The sequence below is a fragment of the Marmota monax genome, unplaced genomic scaffold (genome assembly GCF_021218885.2).
Source record: "Marmota monax isolate L192 unplaced genomic scaffold, Marmota_monax_Labrador192_F-V1.1 WCK01_AAM20220418_F8-fsc00073, whole genome shotgun sequence".
Taxonomy (NCBI): Eukaryota; Metazoa; Chordata; class Mammalia; order Rodentia; family Sciuridae; genus Marmota; species Marmota monax.
The window spans coordinates 567,249-587,482 of record NW_026692846.1 but is presented as its reverse complement, the minus strand read 5'-3'; the positions used below and the strand labels follow the sequence as shown (position 1 = coordinate 587,482).

General features: G+C 60.2%; 2 protein-coding genes across 2 annotated transcripts; both read right to left on the bottom strand.

The window, feature by feature from the left end:
- Positions 1–33: 33 nt before the first annotated feature.
- Positions 34–9,701, bottom strand: Dgat1 (diacylglycerol O-acyltransferase 1). Its single transcript, XM_046448941.2, has 17 exons — positions 9,365–9,701; positions 4,783–4,870; positions 2,637–2,677; positions 2,467–2,552; positions 2,330–2,382; positions 2,133–2,238; positions 1,922–2,029; positions 1,763–1,837; positions 1,571–1,674; positions 1,435–1,473; positions 1,322–1,363; positions 1,201–1,245; positions 1,009–1,121; positions 866–931; positions 682–769; positions 533–595; positions 34–435 (listed from the first exon to the last, which is right to left on the bottom strand). Exons 1-17 carry the CDS (start codon positions 9,577–9,579, stop codon positions 280–282), a joined length of 1,488 nt encoding a protein of 495 aa, XP_046304897.1. The 5' UTR covers positions 9,580–9,701; the 3' UTR covers positions 34–279.
- Positions 9,702–12,940: 3,239 nt separating this feature from the next.
- Positions 12,941–18,847, bottom strand: Scrt1 (scratch family transcriptional repressor 1). Its single transcript, XM_046448919.2, has 2 exons — positions 18,425–18,847; positions 12,941–16,434 (listed from the first exon to the last, which is right to left on the bottom strand). Exons 1-2 carry the CDS (start codon positions 18,537–18,539, stop codon positions 15,494–15,496), a joined length of 1,056 nt encoding a protein of 351 aa, XP_046304875.1. The 5' UTR covers positions 18,540–18,847; the 3' UTR covers positions 12,941–15,493.
- Positions 18,848–20,234: the final 1,387 nt, after the last annotated feature.

Genomic DNA, 20,234 nt, shown 5'->3' with positions numbered 1-20,234 from the left:
CTCCCAGTAGCCCCCAGGAGGCTGAGGGGAGAGTCACTCTAGACAGCACTTTATTGGCACCCTCTTTCCCAAGTCAGCACAGACTCCCAAAGAAGGCACTGGCTCCTGCCAGCTGGGCCAGACTCTACTGTTGCCATCCCTAAGGGGAGCAGGAGGGAGCCCCATAGGGGCAGAGAGGCCTCCTGGGGCAGGAGGAAGGCTCAGCAGCCAGGTTCCCTCAGGTTTGGACAGGCAGGGAGGGCTGTCTGTCCTGGATGTGGGCAGTCAAGCCTGGGCAGTTCAGGCCCCTGCTGTGGGAGCCTCATAGTTGAGCACGTAGTAGTCATGGACATACATGAGCACCGCCACTGGTTGCCCAATGATGAGTGTCAGCCACACAGCTGCATTTCCATAGTTGCCCTGGAAGAAGCGGCCCACAATCCAGGCCAATGGGATCTGAGGACACATAGGACCAAGGTCAGCAGGCAGTAACCACAGGGAATGGGGCTTGGCACAGGGTTCAGGTGGGTGAGGCATTTGGGGTGTTGCTCACCTGAGCCATCATGGCTGTGAACGCCCAGAGGCGGAACATTCGCAGGGGGATGCTTACGAGGTACTAGGGTGAGGAGAGAACAGGCCATCAATGTCTCAGTGGCTACACCCCTGCCCAGAGGTGAGGCAGGATGCCCTCACAGCACTGACCTCGTGGAAGAAGGCGGAGGCCAGGAACACCCCTGTCCTGGCCACCCACCTACTGCTACCCCGGCGTAGCATGGGCTTGTAGAAGTGCCTGCAAGGGAAGGAGGCTACAGGATGATGCCCTAGGACAGGGAGAGGCCCAGGTGCACACCTACATCCTACACATGCACACACAGCACTCACGCACCTGCTGCACCACTTGTGCACGGGGATGTTCCAGTTCTGCCAGAAGTAGGTGACAGACTCAGAGTTCCTGTTGAGAGACAATGGGGTGAGCAAGGCATGCTGCAGCCCACCCCAGTCCCCAGGGCCACCCTCAAGGCCACCCACCACCAATCCCGGTAGAACTCCCGGTCTCCAAACTGCATGAGTTCCGCCACAGCATTCAGGCAGGAGTGGAAGAGCCAGTAGAAGAAGATGAGCCAGATGAGGTGATTTGGGACCTGTAAGGGAGGGGGCTCCAGGTTCCAGATGCCCACCTGCCACTTGTGCTCCCCCACCCTGCCCACTGCTAGTACTCACAGCGAGCTTCAGGAGGCGCTCAATGATTCGAGAGTAGTCCATATCCTGAAGAGACAGGCTGCCTCAGCGGCTGTGGCCCCCACCCAACCTACCCCAGCCACAGGAGAGCCCAGCTGCTCACCTTGAAGGGCTTCATGGAATTCTGGATGGTGGGGACCATCCACTGCAAAGGAGGGCACCAGATCAGTATCCGGCTGCATCTGGCCCCTGCCACCCACCTTCTCACCCACTTACCTGCTGGATCAGCCCCACCTGGAGCTGGGTAAAGAACAGCTGGGGGGAAGAGCCAAAGAGCAGCCAGCTGAGAACCTAGCACCACCAGCCACAAATCCCTCCCACCCCCAGTGGCTCCCTCAGCCCTAAACCTCACCATCTCAAGGAGCCTCCGCAACAGAAAGCGTTTTCGAATTCGGGGGGAGCGAGGGAAATTGAGTTCATAACACAGGGTGGGAGCAAAAATAAAGTAGTAGAGATCTGGAAGGGAAGAGAGGAGCTGGAACCAGTACAGACTTGACCCTGCCCCTGACCCCCACCCCTGGGACCTGGCCCCACAGGTCCTCACCGCGGTAGGTCAGGTTGTCCGGGTAGCTCACCGTGCGCTGGGCAGTGGCCCCACTGGCCTTCTTCCCTGCAGAGACTGCAAGCAAAACAGATGGGACACCAGGGTGGACCCATGCCACCCAGGCCCACCCACAGACAAGTTCTCATTCACCAGCCTCACCAGTCTTAGCCCTGGCTCTATGCTGGCGGCACCACAGGTTGACGTCCCGATAGGAGAAGAGCTTGAGGAAGAGTATGGTGTATGCTGCCAGAGCCAGTACAGAGCCCACTGTGGGAGAGGCAGGCTCAACCATGGCCCCCATGCACCATGGGGGATCCATGCCATACAGGCTGAGCCCAGTGTGGGCTGGGACGGATGGGTGGGGGCACACCTGGAGTGATGGACTCAACCAGTAAGGCCACTGCTGCTGGGAAGCAAAGGATGGTGGCCAGGTTGGCAACATGCAGCAGCAACCCTGCCTGTTCCGTCAGGGTGCCCTGTGAAGAGCAGAACAGTCATTCAGGGCCCTCACCCTGTAAGTGCAGTTGATGAGAGCTGACCTGGGGCAGGTCACAAGGGACTGCTTACCACGGCCAGGCGCTTCTCAACCTGGAATGCAGCCACAGCAAAGACATTGGCCACTGAGGACAGAAATACCATAGAGAAGGTTCAGGACAGGTCAGCCTGGTCCCCCCACCCATGGCCCTCCTCAGAACCCAGCTCACCAATAACCAGACATGGGGCAGGCCAGCTGTAGGGGTCCTTCAAGAACAGAGACACCACCTGGATAGGGTCCACCAAGATGCCATACCTGGGGGTAGGGCAAGGAGGTCTGAATGGGGGTGGGGCCTTGGCCTGGTGGTAGGTTATATGGGGCCTAGAAAAAAATACTCACTTGATGAGGTTCTCTAAAAATAATCGTGCATTGCTCAGGATCTGTAGATAATCAATAGATCAGCATGGTGGTACTGGCACCAGGGCACCCCACCCACCCAGCACCTTCCAACTCCCCACAGCACCTCTGGGGCCAGAGGCCCTAGGCAGGCAACAGCCTCATTCTTATAGACCCAGCTCCATCTGCTCTCCACGCCAAGCTCTGAAACTCACCATCTACCTTATCACATATCAGTGTGGGGGCAAAGAGAAGTAGCAACCCCACTAACACTATCTAGGAGATGCCCACATCTTGGTTAGCACCTGGAGTGATGGACTGAGACCCAATGTTCAGTAGCCCTCATACTGCCAGCTTAGCTGAGCTGGTGAGGAAGCCCCAGCTTACCCCACAGCCTGTCACTACTATGGTGGTCTCAAAGCCCACACTTGCTTGCCCAGGGAACCTGCCCAAAACTAATCTCCAAGGACCACTACCTACTAGCAGCCCAGGCTGAAGAGGAAGAGCTGCCCATTCTTGCCCACCACCCCACAAGCCAGGCTGGTTCCTGCGGGGCAAGTGCAGGCATTGAGGAGCAGGGTAGAGGTACTTAGCCCTTCCCCTGCCTCAGCTCTTCCTGAAATACTTAAGCCCTAGTGGTGTCTCCAAGGGCTGAGCCCCCACTGAAACAGGCTCCCAGCTCTGGCTTGGGACTAGGTACTTGTCCTCCCTGCTCTTACAAGAACCACCTGCACCCAAGGAGGTGGGCCCTGATGCCATCAACCTGGCCATCTGCCCAGAGAACAGGCCCTGCACAGTGTAAATAGAACAGCAACATTGGCAAGGGAACACTGGTGGGGTCCTTGCCTGGGTGGTCAGGGAAGGCTTTACAGAGATGACAAGCTCAGGGACACAGGAGCCACCTCCCCCAACTGCAGCCAGCCTGCTGCCCCAACACACGTGACCCCACCTCATCAACTGCATTGCGTGACCTCTCCTGAGAGGCCACAGCAGGCAGCTGGAGCCCAAGATGCATGACCTTCTTTAGGGAGGAGGTGGTGGAGGGCCCAGAGCAGGGGAAAGGCTGTGGGATTGTGCCCAAGAGCCAGGCAGGCCCAGTGGGTTGCAAGAGAACAGACAGTACTACCCAGGCTGGCTGAGATAACTCTTATAGACCCAGCCCGGGAAAGAAGTGGGACATTTCATCTCCTGAGGATCAGGTTGGCCTTGGACCCACATCCCCAATGTGGTACCAGCTACTCACCCACCCTAGAGTTTGTGGCCTCCTATAGCTGACTGAGACCAAGGCCCTCTCCAGGCTAACAGTGCTGGAAGTTCAGGACACCGCAGGGTATAGTATACACAAAGCCCTTCCACCTGGGCAACCATAAGAGCTGTACCCAAACTAGAGGTGTTCACATCCGAATGAGAACAGAAGGCCTCAGGCCACATCAGCCCTGAGTGATGGAAGCTTGCCCCTGACCTGCCCTACAGGCTGCCTGCCCTTTTGAGCCTCTGGGGTGGGGCTGTTGGCCTGACCCCACAAAGTAGTGGAATGAGGTCTTAGAGACAGCAGACCTTGGATATGGCAAAGGACTCTCCATTCACCAGGACCCAAGGCTAAGGGAGAGGGGCCAGGAGAAGACGCCATGCCCTTGACACCACTGGCACAGGACTGGCAAGACCTCTCCACCTTTCCAGGAAAGCTTTGTACCCATAGAGCACCCCATGCTCAGTCCCCAAAAGCCTCTCAGCCCTGGCGCCACTCAACACTCCCCTTCTTCTCTCTGCCTTCCCATGCCACCCCAGTACAGCCAGGGGGATCTGTACTCCTGAGGCACTTTTCTCAGTGAAGAGTCCTTCTGCCCAGAGTGCACTGCTCAGCCTCCCCACTAACCACATGGCCTCCACAGGCTAACCTAGGACCCAACAGGACCTCTGTGTGGCCACTGCAGGGAACACCCTTGCTTCCCCCACTATCCAGGGCTATAAGCCATATGGAGCAACAGCCTTCTCAGGGCAGCTGCAACATGCCCCAGGCACCCCAGCCCACATTAGCACTAGCTCCCACATGCCTGAGGCACAGCCTGTGCTCAGAAAAAGGCCCACCTGGAAAGCTTTGCCACACCTGGCCACAGGTGGGCCTGCTTCCATACCCCATCCTACTCACCAGCATCACCACACACCAATTCAGGATGCCTCTGTAGTTGCTGAAGCCACTGTCAGAGCTGAACAAAGAATCCTGTAGGCGATGGCACCTGACAAGGTAGGGAATAGGCCCCTTGGTGAGCAGATGCCAGAGGGCAGAGATGGGCCCACTGTTGTGACCCATCCCCCGCCAACTGTCTCTTCTGCCCACGTACCCCATTCTTCAAGGGGAGGACCCAGAAAAGGTTATACCAGCAGCCATATGGCCTATAGTAGGCAAAACTCTCAGGACCATGCAGAGGCCTTTTCCTCTAGGCAGAGAAGATTCATAAAAGACAGGAAGGAGCTGACCAAGTTTATATGGGGCTTGAGCACCCCGGGTCAGGAGCCTGGCTTTGCTCCCCAGAGGGCCCTGACTGAAATCAGGCTCTCAGGCCACCAGAAGAATACAACTTGGGGATCTGTGGACCCACCCAGCACTGTTGGGAAAAAAGATGTGGGGGTGGAGTCCACCCTGCTCAGTCCACCCATTCTACCCACCCAATAAATTAAAGGGTCTGCAGACACCAGAGCCCAGATGAGCCTCCTCCCCACATTTAGACTCCCAAGCCTGAGTGGGCAATGACCCAGTCCTATGGCCAGCCCAGCCTCCCAGCCTAACGTGCACCTTTCTGGGGGCAGTGACTCAGACCTCATGTGCTTTTATGGTAAATGCAATGTTCCTGCCTAGGCTGGGAATGCCAAGAGGAGATCACTAGGGGGCCAGGACCTGATGGCAGAGAAGCTTCTGGCAGAAGCAGGCCTCAAACCAGGAACATTTCCACCAAGTGCTAGGGTAGGAGACACTCCCAAAAGACCCTGCCTGTGAAGAGGAGTACCTAGGCCTGGCAAAGGGGCCAGGTGATATGGCTGAGATAAGGTCCAGACCCAGCTCCTGGCAACAACAAACACGAGCAAGGCCAGAGCCCACACCCCAGGAACCAGTACCCTGGCTCACTCATACCAACTATGACCCTGCCTTGCCCTCCAGCTGCTATGCCTCCAGGAAGCCCCATGTGGCATTGAGTAAGGCTTTAGTTTTGTAAGAGCAGAAGCCAGAGCCTCCCCTTCCCTCCCCCAACACAATCTCCCTCTCAGGGCATGTAAGCAGGGGGAGAAAGTAGAGGAGCCCGTGACCAGCACTATGGCACGGATGCCCTCTCAGAGTTGGCTTGCTTCAGTCCCCAGAAGCAAGTCTGGTTCTGATCAAAGGCAGCCCCACCTAGAAGGAGAGGGACCAAGGAGGCTAAGGGGCAGTGCCAACAGACTCAACCTTTGCACCCCAGGTGTCTGCTCAGAGCCTGGTACCATCCACACTACCCCTGGCAGCCTCTGGACACCGGGAGGGTGGTAACACCTCTCCTACTGCCTGTCTCAGGCAGGAATACAAGGCAGCTCCACTCCAACTTCAGCCCCTGCCATTATCCAACACTCTCTCCCAAACTCAGTCCTGGGCTTCCTGTATCTCCACTAGGTCCACCTTAAGCCATACAGTGAAACTGTGGTCTCTACCTGAGCCCTTCTTCACCCGAAGTCTGTATCTGCTTTTCCAACTGTTTCCCCCTGGGCACCCCCCAACTGGCTTCACTCAGATGTCTGCCCTCCCCAGAGCCCCAATACCATGAGGCAAGAAGGATAGCCTCTCTGGGCCTGTCCACTGGAGAGGACCTCTCAACTGCCCCCCTCTCTGGCAAGCTAGAGCCCATTCACTTTCACCAGAATTATCCCAAAGCCTGGCCAGCCTCCTTATACTACGACCTACCGAATGTCGAGCTGTCTTCACACCACATGGCTGTTTCACAACAGTGTGACCTCTGCCCCCTTTGGGCCACCAAGAGTATGCTGCTTTATCTGTGACCATTACCAAGATGAAGACAGTAGCAGGGAAAGGGTTTTGCATTCCAAGGCCAATGCCAGAAAGCCACACAAGGGCTTCTTCGGATCCCTCTTGTTGGGCTTCAAGGCCTTCCTCAATGGCACACACCCATACCTCAGGTCCACCAGCTACTGCAGGTGGGACCCCATCCCCTGATGCAGGCCCCTGACCCAGGGGAGGAAGCCCCCCTACTCCAATGCCCACAAAGGCCCAGGCTTGCCAGTGTAGTCAGCAGCAAATGGGCTAGAGGGCAGGCTGCAAAGCAGGAGAGTGCTGTCCAGCCATGCCCAAGATACTTTTTTCCTCCTTTCACCTGCTAGAGAGCCTGCCCATGCCATGCACCTTCCAACTGTCCTACGCCCACTCCCTGGGACCAAGAGGACCTGTAACAGCCCTCTCTCCCTCCTGCAGCCCCAAGCCCACCCAGGTGAACTGCAGGCAGAGCAGGAAGGGGTGCCCTCTCCTTCTTGCCCCACACTCAATATCACATGGGCATTGTGCATCCCCATGATGCACTTGCCAAGGTCTATACCATGCCCAAAGACAGCTTTTAAGTGTGGACCTCTTGGACCACAAAGTCAAGCTCCAAGGCCAAGCAGAGCAAAGAGGGGAGCAGAGAGCTGGCTCCCCTCCCAGCTGCCACCTCTTCAGCACTTCCTCTACAACAACCTCTGGAGTACCAGATGGTTGGGACAGGCTCCCCATGCCTCTCACACTCTGCTGGAGAGGTAGGTAGGACACCCAGGGACAAACACCTAGGAGAACCTCAAAACACAAGATCATGCCTAGGGTGCCTGTGAACTAAGGACCAGTGGGAGTCTGCAGAGCCTGGAAGGGTAAACAGGAGGCAGAGTAAGGAGTACCTCCCCTTCCTGCCTCACAGCCTTACCTTGCCACAGGGCAGAAGAAATGAGCTCATACCCAGAGCCTAGCTTGCCTGCCCAGTCCCAGGTGAGCAGGAAGTGTTGGGGAGGGGAAGAGGCCAGAGCTCAAGGAGTCAGAAGGAAGGGGGAGAGGAAGGCTGGCTAGGCCAAAAGTAGGAAACAAAACTGGTGAGAAAAGGGTGACAAAGGGGTGAGCTACAGGCCAAGTTCAGGGAACATAGCCAGAGCAAGGACTGGCCTGACAGCAAGGAGAATGGAGTCTAGCACCCCAACCAGCAATCCTCAAGCCCTGCTGCCTCCCCAGGGTGGAGAGATAAGCATACAGAGCCTACTTGTCCTGAAGACCCACAAATGGATAATCAGCTAGCTCACTTTCCAGCCCTGGATGGCCCTATTGCTGCCATCTACTATTCCTCTTCCCAGGGAGACCCTCCTCCTCTCCCACTGGCTTCATACAGCAGGGACACAGAAAAGGCTCACTGGCCAGTGCAAAGAAGATATGTGACTGCTCTCCCCTGCCTAACCCTAGGTTGTAGCTTGGCCCAGTAGGGACCTCCCTATCAATCTCACACAAAATAACCCCAATTCCCAACCCCTCTGGAAATCATACAAGCCATCACCCAGCCTTCTGGAGGGCAACTTGGGGCATTTAACAGAGAATAGAGCCTGAATAGGGCCCTCAACTCCTATTCAGGCAGGAGGTACTGGACCAGCCTCCCTCAGTACATTCCCAGGCGCCAAGAAGCCAGTGCCCCTCTTAAGAGGGCCAGCCTCCTCCCCCATGGTATCTTCATGGCCTCCTCATCCGACCTTTGTTCACAGTGTGCCATGTCTGCCTCACACTGAGGTTATCTTATCTCCCAGGTGAACTGTGAGCACCACCAAGGAGAGTGACAGGGCCTGTACCCCAGCTGCCCTCCCTCAGCCCCCTCCCTAGAGTGCTAGGTAAAGAAAGCCTCAGTTCTTGTTTACTGAGAAAGCAAATTCTTGCCAATCAGCCCTTCCTCCTAGCCCCTTAGCTGCCCCCTATGCCAGAGTCCCTGAGAATCTGAGAATCGTGACAAGAAAGGGAGATTTGGGGAAGACCCAGGCCCAGGCAGGCCAAGTCCTCCACCCCTTCCTGTCCTTCTTTCAGCTAAGCAGGGCCCCACTGGTAGGTGTGTCCCCATCAAACCCCTCTCCTGTACTACAACCAGGGGATGAAAGTCCTCACACAAGACCCAACTCTCCATAGCAGCACTCATTCTGGTACCGTAAACAGGTCTCTAACCACTGGGTGAGGGATGATGGGCCAGGCCACCACTCAGGAAGGTCTGCAACAATAAGAAGGTCTCCTGCACTCACTCCTGCCTTCAGACAAGCCGAGTCCTGCCAGACCCTCCCTGGCAGACCAATCCTCTTTGGGGAGCCTTCCCTACTGGCACCTATCCCTCACAGCCCTCAAAAGAACCCCTTCACCACAAGGCCCCCCATCAGATGCACCCTTCGAGAGAAGGAAGTGGACCAACCCAGGAGGGGACCAGGCCGCCAGCTGGCCCCTCATAAAGGGCCTTTGGACCCAGTTGACTGTGCACAAGCCCAAGTGTTTTGGAAAAGGGGCTGTTCCTCCGCTCCCCTCTGTCTGGCCAGGAAGGCCAGCTCCTGGCCCTGACCTGGGTGACCTTGGCAGGTGACCCTCCCCCGAAAGTCTCAGTGTACCCGCGGTGCCCAAGAGGGACACGTCTCCGGACTCACTGCTCTGGCCACTCTGACCGGGAGAGTCCCGGGGCCTGGGGTCATAGGCGAGGGGTCAAGCGCTCCGTTACCTCAGCTCCCAGTGTCCGCTGCCCACGTTAGAGTCTCCGTCCTTGTCCGAGGCGGCGGCCGGGGCCGGCGCGTCGCCCCCAGCGCCCACGTCGGGGCCCGGAGCCCCGTCCCGCACCTCCTCTTCCGCTCCCACCGGCCCGCCGCCACCCTGGCCGGAGGGCCGCGAACTGGTCCTCCGGCGCCGGGAGCTGACCGTGCCGCCTCGGTCGCCCATGGCCTCAGCCCGCACCAGTCGTGGCCCGCCGGGCTCGCAGTGCTCCAGGCCCCCGACCCCGCCTCCGCACCCTGGGCAACGGCCGCTGCCGCCCCCTGCCGGCCGCCGTAGCCCGCGGCCACCCTTCTTCGAAGCCGCTGACTGGCCGACGGCCACCGCGCGCGGCCATTTGTAGTCCACAGCCGGCAAGGGCGGGGCCTAGGCGGCGGCGCGCGGCGCGGGGCACGCTGGGAGCCGCGGTCGCCGGGACGCGCGGCATGCTGGGAGCCACGGTCCCAGTTCCCCACCGAGAACATTGGAAGCGCCACTCCCTTAGTTGGTGGCTTCTGAGAGGCCAGAGGGCTGCGCCAGCGCCCAGCCAAGGCAGCCGCGCACTTCCCCAGGCTTCTCGCCTGGCCCGTGGTCCGCTTCTGTAAACACAGGGTTTCGCCATCCTGTAGCCTGGCGAGCAGTTTGGAGTGCATTTAGGAGACGCCTTGTGCGCTACCTTCCCGCTGCCCCAGCCGGTGTCCGAATGCGCGCCCGACGGAAGCTAATGCCGTCGTGCTCCGAGAGCCCTCTAATAGCCACCCAGGGACCGCTTAGAGTGGACTTACGGGGACTTTCCACAAGGGCCAGGTCTGAGCATCAAGGGGGAGATGCCCAGGTCAAGTCACAACGGGCATGTCCCATCGCCCGATCCTTAAGTGAAGTAACTAATCATCCACCACGGCTGCTCGGGGAGCCCTCTAGGGCAGACATGCGTCCTGCACCCGGCACTCAGTGATCGCATCCTGGACTTCCCCGGGACTTCCCCAGAAAAGCTTCTAGCAGCGGGACGCACAGATGCTCGTTTCCCGAGGGAGGGCAGGGCCAAGAAGCGCCTTTCTGGAGCAAACGGGGCACACCTTTCCCACTGAGCTCACCCCTGCTCCACCACCTCCTCCGACCGTGGATGGAGGGCCGGTCCCCCTTGACGGTGTTCTTATTGCCACTGACCTTCTTGGCTTGAAATCAGCCCAGGCGTCAGGCAGACCTGGACTTCGTGTAGCCTGCAGAGGGCCGCCTTGATGGCCGAAAAGCCTCTCAGACATGGTGGGTCAGAACCAGCCCTTTCCAGCGACTGCCCCGTGGCCTGCTGAGCTAGGCTGGGCTGGGACTTTGTGAGTATGGACCCCAAAGGAGGCTGAAAGAAAGTGACCCCTTGGGAGCCTGGATCGCGGGAGTGAGCCATGGGAGCTCTGCCACTCCTTACCCACTCCCTTTTCAGGTAGTTAGCAGGAGGCCTCCATGAACCCATGAATCCTCCCATCCTGGCCTCCAGTGCGCTCTGGCTCTGCCACCCTCCAATTTGGAACTAAGAAATAATAAGAGTGCCGGCCTGTGCCTATGCTGATGGGCGGAGAAGGTTGAGTGCTGAGCATGCCAGTAAGCCAGGAGAGGCCCAGTACATCAGCCACTGAGGAGTGGATGCCTTCTGCCATGTCCTGGCTCAAAGCTATTAGCTGGCAGGTGGCCCGGGGACTGAGACTACCAGAGGAGGGGTCAGAGCCACCAGGGAGGAAGATTTGGCCTGCCAAATGTGTAGAATGGTGGTGAGGAGGCAGGACCTGGGTAGGGGGGCGGGGCTGGGTGGAAGTCTGAGGCAGGAAGAGATAGGTTATCTGGCAGACAGTGCCAGTACACTGAAATCCATGTCAGGGTGTGGCCTAGGGCAGCAGGGAAGAGGAGAAAGGTCAGAGTAGGTGAGGTCGGTTGGTGCAGTGGTGTGGTAGGGTTGGCAAGAAAATCATGGTGCAGCTCTCTTTGCCTGGAGTAGCAACAAATAAGGGGGACCAAGCTGTATGGTGAACCTTGCAATCCTGGTGGAATAAGAGGACCAGGAGGGTTTAAAGGTTTAAAAATGGTTTCAGGCTGACCCCAGTGCCTTAGGGTCATGGGCAGACCAAGGAAACCAACCAGGTGTGTAGAGAGGGGAGTACGTGTCAGTGGTGTTCTCAGGCCTGTGCTACCCATTTCCTGGGATGGAAAGCAGTGTCTATGGACATCTGGGAAGAATGGGGACATGGGCTCATCCATGACTTGGGGAGGTCACTTCCATTCTCCTACCCCCATCACCCTCAGAATCCTGAAGAAGCAGAAGCAGCACATCAAGACGCTGAACTTGTAGGATCAGTCCATCAGAAAGGAGTGGACAGCTAGAAGCTTTCTCCCTGCCATGGTGTAGATCCAGGTATAGGGGAATGTGGAGTACTGGACAGGGCTGTGTCAAAGGCAACCCTGGATCCTTCAACCTTAGAGAAGCTCTTTATCACCTCCCTGAGGTTCCTCATCTGCAAACAGGACAATTATGCCTACCCAGCCCAGGGGCAGTGACAGTGAGGATTCCTCTGCTGGAGGCCCTGGCCACTCACCCCTCCCAGTACCAGGCATGCCTTCCTACAATTGTTACTGCTGGTGGAGCTCCCCAGAAGGGGATGCTCACCCCTACTATAGCCCCATCTAAGAATCAGGCCGTAGGCTATTACCTACTAGAGCCATATCTCCACTGGGCAGGTCTGGTCCCTGGCCTTGCCAGGATGTGGACAGCTGTGTTGACCCTGGTCTAGGGCTAACCTAGTTTGATCACATGTGCACAAAGTCTTTGAGCCACTCAATTCATGACTGTCTACCTGATTACTGGTGCCATTGCTAGGCCTTGCCTAGGTCCTTGCCTTTCTGCTCTCCACCCCGCACAATCCTGTACCCCCTTTCAACTCTGCTTTCCCTGTCTAGAGCCCAAGGTCTGTGGGTGGCTGTGAAAGCCTCCCTGCCCCTGGGGCACTTCTCCCTGCTAGCACCTTCACCCCTTCTGCATTCTCCAGTGGTATGGGAACATACCCCAGAGTCTGGTAGTCAACATGAGGGCAGCAGGCCACAAGGAGAGCTACACTTCAGAATCTCTGCCATCTCCATTTTTTCCAATAGCATCTTAGAGGGACCTGGAGCTATTGATAAGCTGCCTTCAGGTCAGGCCTATGGAGCAGCAGAAGCCCCTATAAGGAAAATAAGAGACAGTGGAGACATCTTAGGCAGAGAACTGCACCCCTTGCTGTACATATTCTGTTTGGATCAGGCTAGGCTGAGCCTGACCTTGGGCTAGAGCCCATCTGTGCCCTCAGTTCCTGGTGTAGATTCCCCTGCCACAGGGAAGTGCCAACTGCTCTGCCTTCAGAACGGTGTTCCTATGGCTCAGCCAGCCAAGTAGGCCCTCTCCACTAGAAGAAAGGCCTGGACCAGCAGCTACGTGAGCTGCGCGTTCAGCATGGGGAAGATGCTCCCAGACACCCCCAGCAGCTCCCCAGAGAGGACACATCACATCAGCCAACACTACAAATTCTATCAAGAGTGGCATTTATTCTCCTTGTGGAGGTGCGGCGCTCCGGGGAGCTGGTGCTATTGTGCTTAGGAAGGAGGTCTGTCCGTCCGTCCGTCTGTCCGGCCGGCCCGGCCCCAAACGGGGGCGGAAGAGGGGCGCGGCCCGAGTAAAAATCCCAGCCTGTTCAGGGCAGGGAAAATGTACAAGGCGGCGGGGCGCAGGCAGGGGTGGGGGCGGGGCGGGCCGGCGGCCACAGCCCCCACCCGAGGGCCCCGCACCTCGGGCCCTACTTGTAGAATCAGTACAAAATAGGTGCTACCTAAACGTTCCTTCTACCTGAATTCGCTAAGTCGGTTATTGTGCTGCTTAGTTATGGGGGCAGGAGGGGGCCCATGGCTTTCCACGGCGGCAGGGTGTGGGGGAAGCAGGAGAACCTGGCGGGCTCAAGGCCCTCGGGCATTCTCCTTAGGTAGGTAGACAGGAGTGGGGTGGGGCAGGGCGCCTGTGTGTGCGTGTGCATGCGGCACAGGCGGGCAGGCCTGGGCTGGGAAACTATGCAGGCACCACCCCAGGTGGTGTAGGGGGTTTTGGATGGGAGCACAGCTGTGCTGGGCCGGCAGGTCCGCCCCTGTGGGGCAGTCACGCTTGGTGCTGGGGATGAGGCTGTTCGTATCATATACTCCAGCTTGCACCTTGGCCGCACACGGCAGAGCCGCGTTTGCCAGGGAATCAAAGGTTGGGCGCTTCTGTGGGCGACCCTAGTGAAGCTGGGTTCTGTCCCGCCTGAGCTGGGAACTCAAGGCCCAAGTCAAAAGCAGAGCCCCATTGTAACCAGCACGGACCGAACAGAGGTGAGGAGTGAGGCCATCTGGGCCCAGGGTCCCTGCCCTTTGCATCTGCGTGTATCCTTAACACGCAAGCCGGTTGGGCTCCTGTCGCGGACAAGCACCTCCCCCAAGGTGGCCGTGTCTGGCAGACTCAGCAACGGGCCTGGCAAATAGTAGGTGCCCAGTAAATGGCCGGTGAGTGATTGATATCTGAGAGGCCTTGGTGCAACCACCCCGCCCCCGCCCCCGGAACTGTGTTGCCGGCCCAGCGGGCTCTGCCGTGGCGGGGCGGGAAGGGGGAAAAGAAAGTCTGCGCGGCCGGCCCCGCGCAGCATCCCTGATCTAGGGGCCTATGGGTTGGGTAGGGCGGGGAATACCTGATTCTTAGTAACTCTAGAGGCTGCGGCAGCTTCGCATGCAGTGCGCATTATTGCTCTATAGTCGGCATCGGACTAACTAAGAGGGAGGGAGAGCGGGCAGCCCCGGGAAGGGTTGGGAGGAGGGGTGGGGCTGCATGCAGTGACGTCACAAAGGCGGCGGCCAATGGGGCGGGCCCTTGAACAGGGTCGCCGCCGAGGCTTTGGCATAGACGGGCGAAAGTTGGCAACTGAGTGGGGATGGGGCCAGGGCCTCGGAGGAGGGGTCGGCCTCTGGGAGGCGGGGTCCTCGGCTCCCAGGAGGCAGAGCCCAACTAGGGTCCCGGCTCAGAGGCGGAATAAGTGATCCTGGACATCCCAAGTCCCGGGAGTCGGCGGGAAAGTTAGGGGTTCGATGCCTCCTCCCTGACCCGAGTGCAATCCGTTAATAAATAAAACGTACAAATACAGAAAGAAAGAAACCCGACGCGTCCGCAACCCCTTCCCCCCGGGGGCTTTACCCGCAAAGCGAATACAGAGGTGTGTAGAGGGCAGTGCACGCCTGCCTGCCGGACCGGACCGGGAATCTGTCCTCCAACACCGAAAGCCCGGGTACGAGGGAGGGGGCCCCGGGGCAGGGCGGGAACGGGATCTGAGTAGGTCGGATAAGTCCATGCGAGTTGATATGCGTCATTATTATTCGTTATGGAGGACAGAGCCCGGGATACTGGGCTGGAAGAATTCGGATTTGGCAGAGGATACGCAGGGAGGGTAGGAGGGCGGCTCGGACTGAGGCCCCAGAAAGAACCGAGGGAGAGGAGTGCCGTCATCAGCCTCCCTCCCCCATCCCCAATGCGTCTAGGACTCCCAGGAGTTTGGTGAAGCCTGTAGGGCTGGATGCTTCTGCGGCCCGCCCCCTCTCCTGCTCTTCCCGCGGCCTGCTGCCGGGAGGGACTGGCTCCCTGGACGTCTGGGCCATAGGCCCAGCCTGGAAGGCTTGGGAAGGGATAGGGAAGACCTGAGTCTCTGCAACTCGATCCAGGGGCGCAGAGGAGGGAGGAGGGCGCTCCCTACCTCACCCCACCCTCGGTCTACAGAGACCCAACTAAGAGATGAGGTTCGGTTCTGGGTCTGATCGACCCTATTGCTGGGAGAAAGCCTGGGGCACCCTGGAGGAGAGGGGAGGGGGTTCAGGGTGGGTCTCCCCTCGGGACCCTATTGCTTGAAGGGGCTGGTAAGGCCCCTGGCGAGCGGGGCGGGGTGGGGCCGGCTCCCTCCCCCTATTGCTGTGAGGAGGGGCCCGCCCTCCAGCCCCTCAGCAAGTACGCCAGCGGAGACTTCCCTGGGGGCTCGTATTGCTGAGAGCCGACCTGGCGGACAGAAGCTCCGCAGCCCTAGGCCTGCACTGGGCTGAGCTGCGGTGGCGCGGGGGCTGAAGGGCCTCCGGCGCCACTGGCGCCGCCCTTGAAGCAGGCCGACTCATAGTGCTTGTTGAGATAGGACTTGAGCGCGAAGCTTTTCTTGCAGCGCTTGCACTGGAAGTGCTTGAAGGCCGAATGCGTCTGCATGTGTGCGCGCAGGTTGGAGCGGTCGGCGAAGGCCTTGCCGCAGTGCGCACAGCCAAAGGGTTTCTCACCTGTGTGAGAGCGCATGTGGCCCTGCAGCAGCCAGGGCCGAGAGAAGGCCTTCCCGCACACACCGCACTTGTGGCGCAGGTCGTGCGTGAGCAGGTGCATGGCCATGGCCGGCATGGACACGTACACCTTGCCGCACGTTGGGCAACGCCGCGCCAGCTGGCTGTCCAGGCTGCGGTGCGTCTGCTTGTGACGGCTCAGGTTCGACGACGTGGCGTATGTTTTGCCGCACTCGCCGCACGCATGCCGACCACCAGCGCCAGTGGCTCCCGGCCCCGCACGAGCTTCGGAGCTCGCCCCCGCTCGCGTGCCGCCCCGGCCCCCGGGCCCTGAGCCGGAGCCTCGTGCACTGGGCCCACCCCCGCCTCCTGCGTCGCTGTCGGGGGCAGCCGCTGAGGCCGTGGAGGGGGCAGCAGCAGCATTGGCATTGGTGGCCTTACGGCGCGAGCGCCCATCGGTGATGAAGAAGGCGTCAGCTGCGTAACCCTCGCTGACCGCAGCGTCGCCGTTGATATAGCCGCCCGCCGCAGTGGCCAGCTCTGGGCGCGGGGTGGGTGGCGGCGCCGAGCCTGAAGCCGCTGGACCCAGCTCTCCCCGCACAGCCGCAGCGTACATGGGCTCCGGGGACGGCCCTTTGAGCAACGTCGCCTCAGCGTCGCCATCGTAGACGGACGTGGGCCCCACATAGTCGCTGAGGTATCCTGCAGACCAAGGCAGACAAACAGAGGTAGGGGAACCGGGCAATGGGGAAGACACACCAGGTGGATTACGGGAGACAGCAGACACAGGCGGGAGAAACACCAGAGTCAGAGAGGGAAACGAACAGCAAGAAGGACAAAGGACAAGGGGCCAGGGACCACAGGGCCGAGAGGATGAAGACGGCAGGGCGGGGAAGAGAGGAGAGGAGAGGGTGAGACACCGCCGGGCTGGGCTCCGCCCCCGCCGCCAGAGCGCCCCGCCCTTGCTGGGGGAGGAGAGAGGCGCATCTTCGGGCGCGGCTGCCCCCCTTCCTCCCAAGCCTCAAGGTCAGGGGGGAGGGGCGGCGCTTCCCCTTACTTCCTCCTCTCCCCTCCACTCCCCTCCCCCTCGGGTTCTCCCCACTTCAGCAGCTTTCCTGATTATGCAACACACTGCAGACCCGCCATGCACAAAGCGGGACTGCCAGCTCAGGGACCCCCCGGCGGTCCCGCCTCTCGGGTGTCCCTGATGGCCCTTTTTCCAGCCCCCAGAATCCATTCCCAGCCTTGATGCTGGCTCTCTCTGGCTCCCTAGGTCTCCCAACAGTTCTAGAGACGTCTACCTCCCCGGTTCCTCTAGCTCTTATAAGCAGTTCCATCTCATTTCCCACTCTCTGACTGGACTTGACCCATGCCCTTGCAGCTGGAACCTATCTCCCTGCATCTACTTTCTTCTACCTGCACTCCCTTCCCTCATCCTGCACCCTTGGGTCCTACCCTGTTCTACATTGCCCTCTTCTCCCCACACTCGTAACTCCTTGCAGGGGCCTTCCTGACCCAACTCCAACTAGCTGCGGTGAGGAGACTGCCAGGACATCCACGGGGTGGGGGGATACCTTCACAGGAACTAGCAGGAGAATGGCATCATTCATGCCGGTAACTGCAGTTGTTCCCAAGGCACAAGATGGATCTCACAACCTCAAAGTCACAAACGCACACCCCTCATCATGCAGGCTCTGGCTCCTTCAGGATTATACCCAGCATCCCAACCACCATCAGCCCTGCAGTCCCCTCAAAGGGGGACACTGACCCTGGCTCTCACCACCTATTCATGCAAGGTTACCTATACAGCCACCCCAGACATACTCTTGGGTCACATGGCACAGAGCGGCCTCAGAGTCACATGGTCCCATGTAGTGGCACACAGGCAGGCACACACTCACTCACACAGGGTCACACACAAGCGCACATAGTCACATGGCCACACGCAGTCACATGGGCCCACACAGGCTCATGCTCCTGCAGGTCACATTTGTTCTTCCGCCCCATGCTGCTGGCACTTCGGGTCCCCTTGTCTGCATGCTAACAGTTGTCCTTGAACTTGGGCACACTTACACAAAGAGCCTTCCCTGCTTCCCGCAGCTTGGGCTTGCCTTTCCTACATCCTCCCCCCTGACCCTGACTGCAGGGAAGATACTGCTGCTGCCTCTGCTGGTACCTTGGCCTTGACAGGTGGGCCATCCGCTGGACCCCATGCCTACTCCCTGGAGCTCCCAGCATTATCCAGCTAGCACTAGCAGGGAGCTTGGAGGAGCAACCAAGGAAGAGAAGAGGGTAGTGAGGCGGGTCCGGGTTTCTGGGTGTGAGTCTGCATGTATTGGTATGGCTGAGTCCTTGTAATGTCAGCAGGTGTCCATGTGCTGTGTGCTGTTTGTTTCTGCATGTGTCAGTGTGTGGGTCAGTGTGTGCCTTCAATGCTTCTTGTTCCTGACACCTCTTCCCCATCTTCTCTCCTGCATCCACACTCTCTGCCCAGCCTTGGCTGAGATCTGGCCTGGCTCTTCGATCCTCTTTCCCCACCCCCTCCACAGTCCCAGCTTCAGTCTCAGCCTCCTGCCCGCTCTGGTTCCTTCCTCTATTTCCCCGACCCTCCCTTTCCACACCCACAGTCTGGCCACCCATCCATTCCAGCAAAGCCCTGGGCCCCTCACCCCAGCCTCAGCCCAGCTCATACCTTTATCGTGCAGTCGCACTCCGAGGTCGCTTCGGGCGCGCCCGTAGGAGCTGTCGAGGTCTGCTGAAGAGAACGTGTCAAGTTTGACCTTCTTGACCAGGAAGGACCTGGGCATGATTCCTGCGGGGCTCCGGCGCTGCGGGCCTGTGGAGCCGGGGCTCGAGGGGGCTGCAGCTGCAGCGGAGCCCGGTCACCATCCGAGGAGCAGCGGAGTCAGCACCGTCCCCACTCTGGCCTGTGAATGCTGCCCTTCGAGTGCGGTTCTCTCCTCCTCCTTCCTGCCCTGCGTTTCCTCGGCCCCTCCGGACCCCCCTCTTCTTCGTCTTCTCCTTCCTTCCTTCCTTTCTCCTCTCCTCTTCCTTCCTTCCTTCCTTCCCTCCTCTGGTCCCGGCTTCCCAGCCCGCAGTGCCGCCCCTGGACAGGCGGGGGAGGAGGCTGGGGGGGGGCGGAGAGGGGGGGAGCGGCTCCGTCCCGGGCCCGGAGGCTGCGAATGGGTGCAGGGCTGGCCCGGCCCCGCGGCCCCCTTCCCCTCCCCCCCCGCCGCCGCGGCGGAGCCTCAGTCAGCGGCCCCCCATGCCCCCGGGGGTCGGCGGCACCAGGCCGGGAGAACGCGGTGGCGGCGGCGGCGGCAGCAGGAGCGCCGGCAGCTTCAGCACCTCGGCCAGCGCCAGCCAGGACAGCACCACGGCCAGCGCCCGGGTGCGCTCAGCCGGCGCGGGCGGAGAGGGGCGGGCCCGGGGCGCGGGGGGGGGCTCGGCCGCCGGGCGGGGGTCCTCGGCGGGGGTCTCTAGGAGGCTTGCTTTATTGTTCTGCAGCCCGAGCGAGCGGCGGCTGCGGCGGCGGCGGCGGCGGCGGGCGGGGGGCGGGGGTCCTGGGGGGGAGGGGTGCGCAGGGAGGGCGGGCCGAGGGAGGGAGGGCCCGGGCTCCGGGGGCGGGGCTCGGAGCTCGGACAGCTCGCGGGCAGGCCTCCTGAGCCCGAAGCCGCCTCTGCCGGTGGCCGAGCCCAGCCTCTGGCTTTTAAAGCCAGGAGCTGGGGGAGGGGAAGAGGCCAACGGAAATGGCTGCGCTGGGTCGGGCTCCGCCAGGGTCTCCTGGGAAGGGTCCTGGGGATGCCTCGTCTAGGCGTGCGGAGAGTTCCCCGCGCAGCTGGGGGAACGGCGGCCCAGCGATCCGCGGCACTATCGGCCATGGGCGAGAGTGGGAATGCATCCCGAACTCGGGGTCACTTAGGGGAACGCCGGTGCACCCCAGGCCGGCCCAGGATGCCTTGCTTGCGGCCTTGAGGAGAGGGATGTGCGGGGGAAGGGAGGCGGCGAAAGCGCAGTGTGGAAGCGCGGCGTGCGCCCAGTGCCGCAGTGTCTCCTGCCACTCGGTCACCCGGGCTGACCCCATGCCCGCTGAAGGGGCCTCCCCGCCCCCACCTCACTCCTGTGAGGCAGACGTCGAGCTTTGCGGCGTCTCAACGAGTGGGGTGTGCATAGTGAGAGGGGCTGCCATGCCCCGGCTTTAAATTTGTCTTTATTGGTGGTTTCCGCCCTTCCGCACGGCTGCAGCTTCCCCTCCCCCCCCCACGGCCCCGCAAACAGGCGGATAACCCTTCCCGCGGCCGCCCGCCCGGAGTTTGCAGTCCACATGACGTCAGGCCCAATGGCCAATGGCGGGGCGCGGGGCTCGCGGCCTCACAATGGCTGCACGCGGGTACATATGTCCCCAATTAGGGCCCGGCGTCGCCATTGTCCCCTCTCGCGCTCCTGCCCGGCACTGGGGTCTTCCTGCGCCGAACGCGCTTCACACAGCCTGCTTTAGTTGG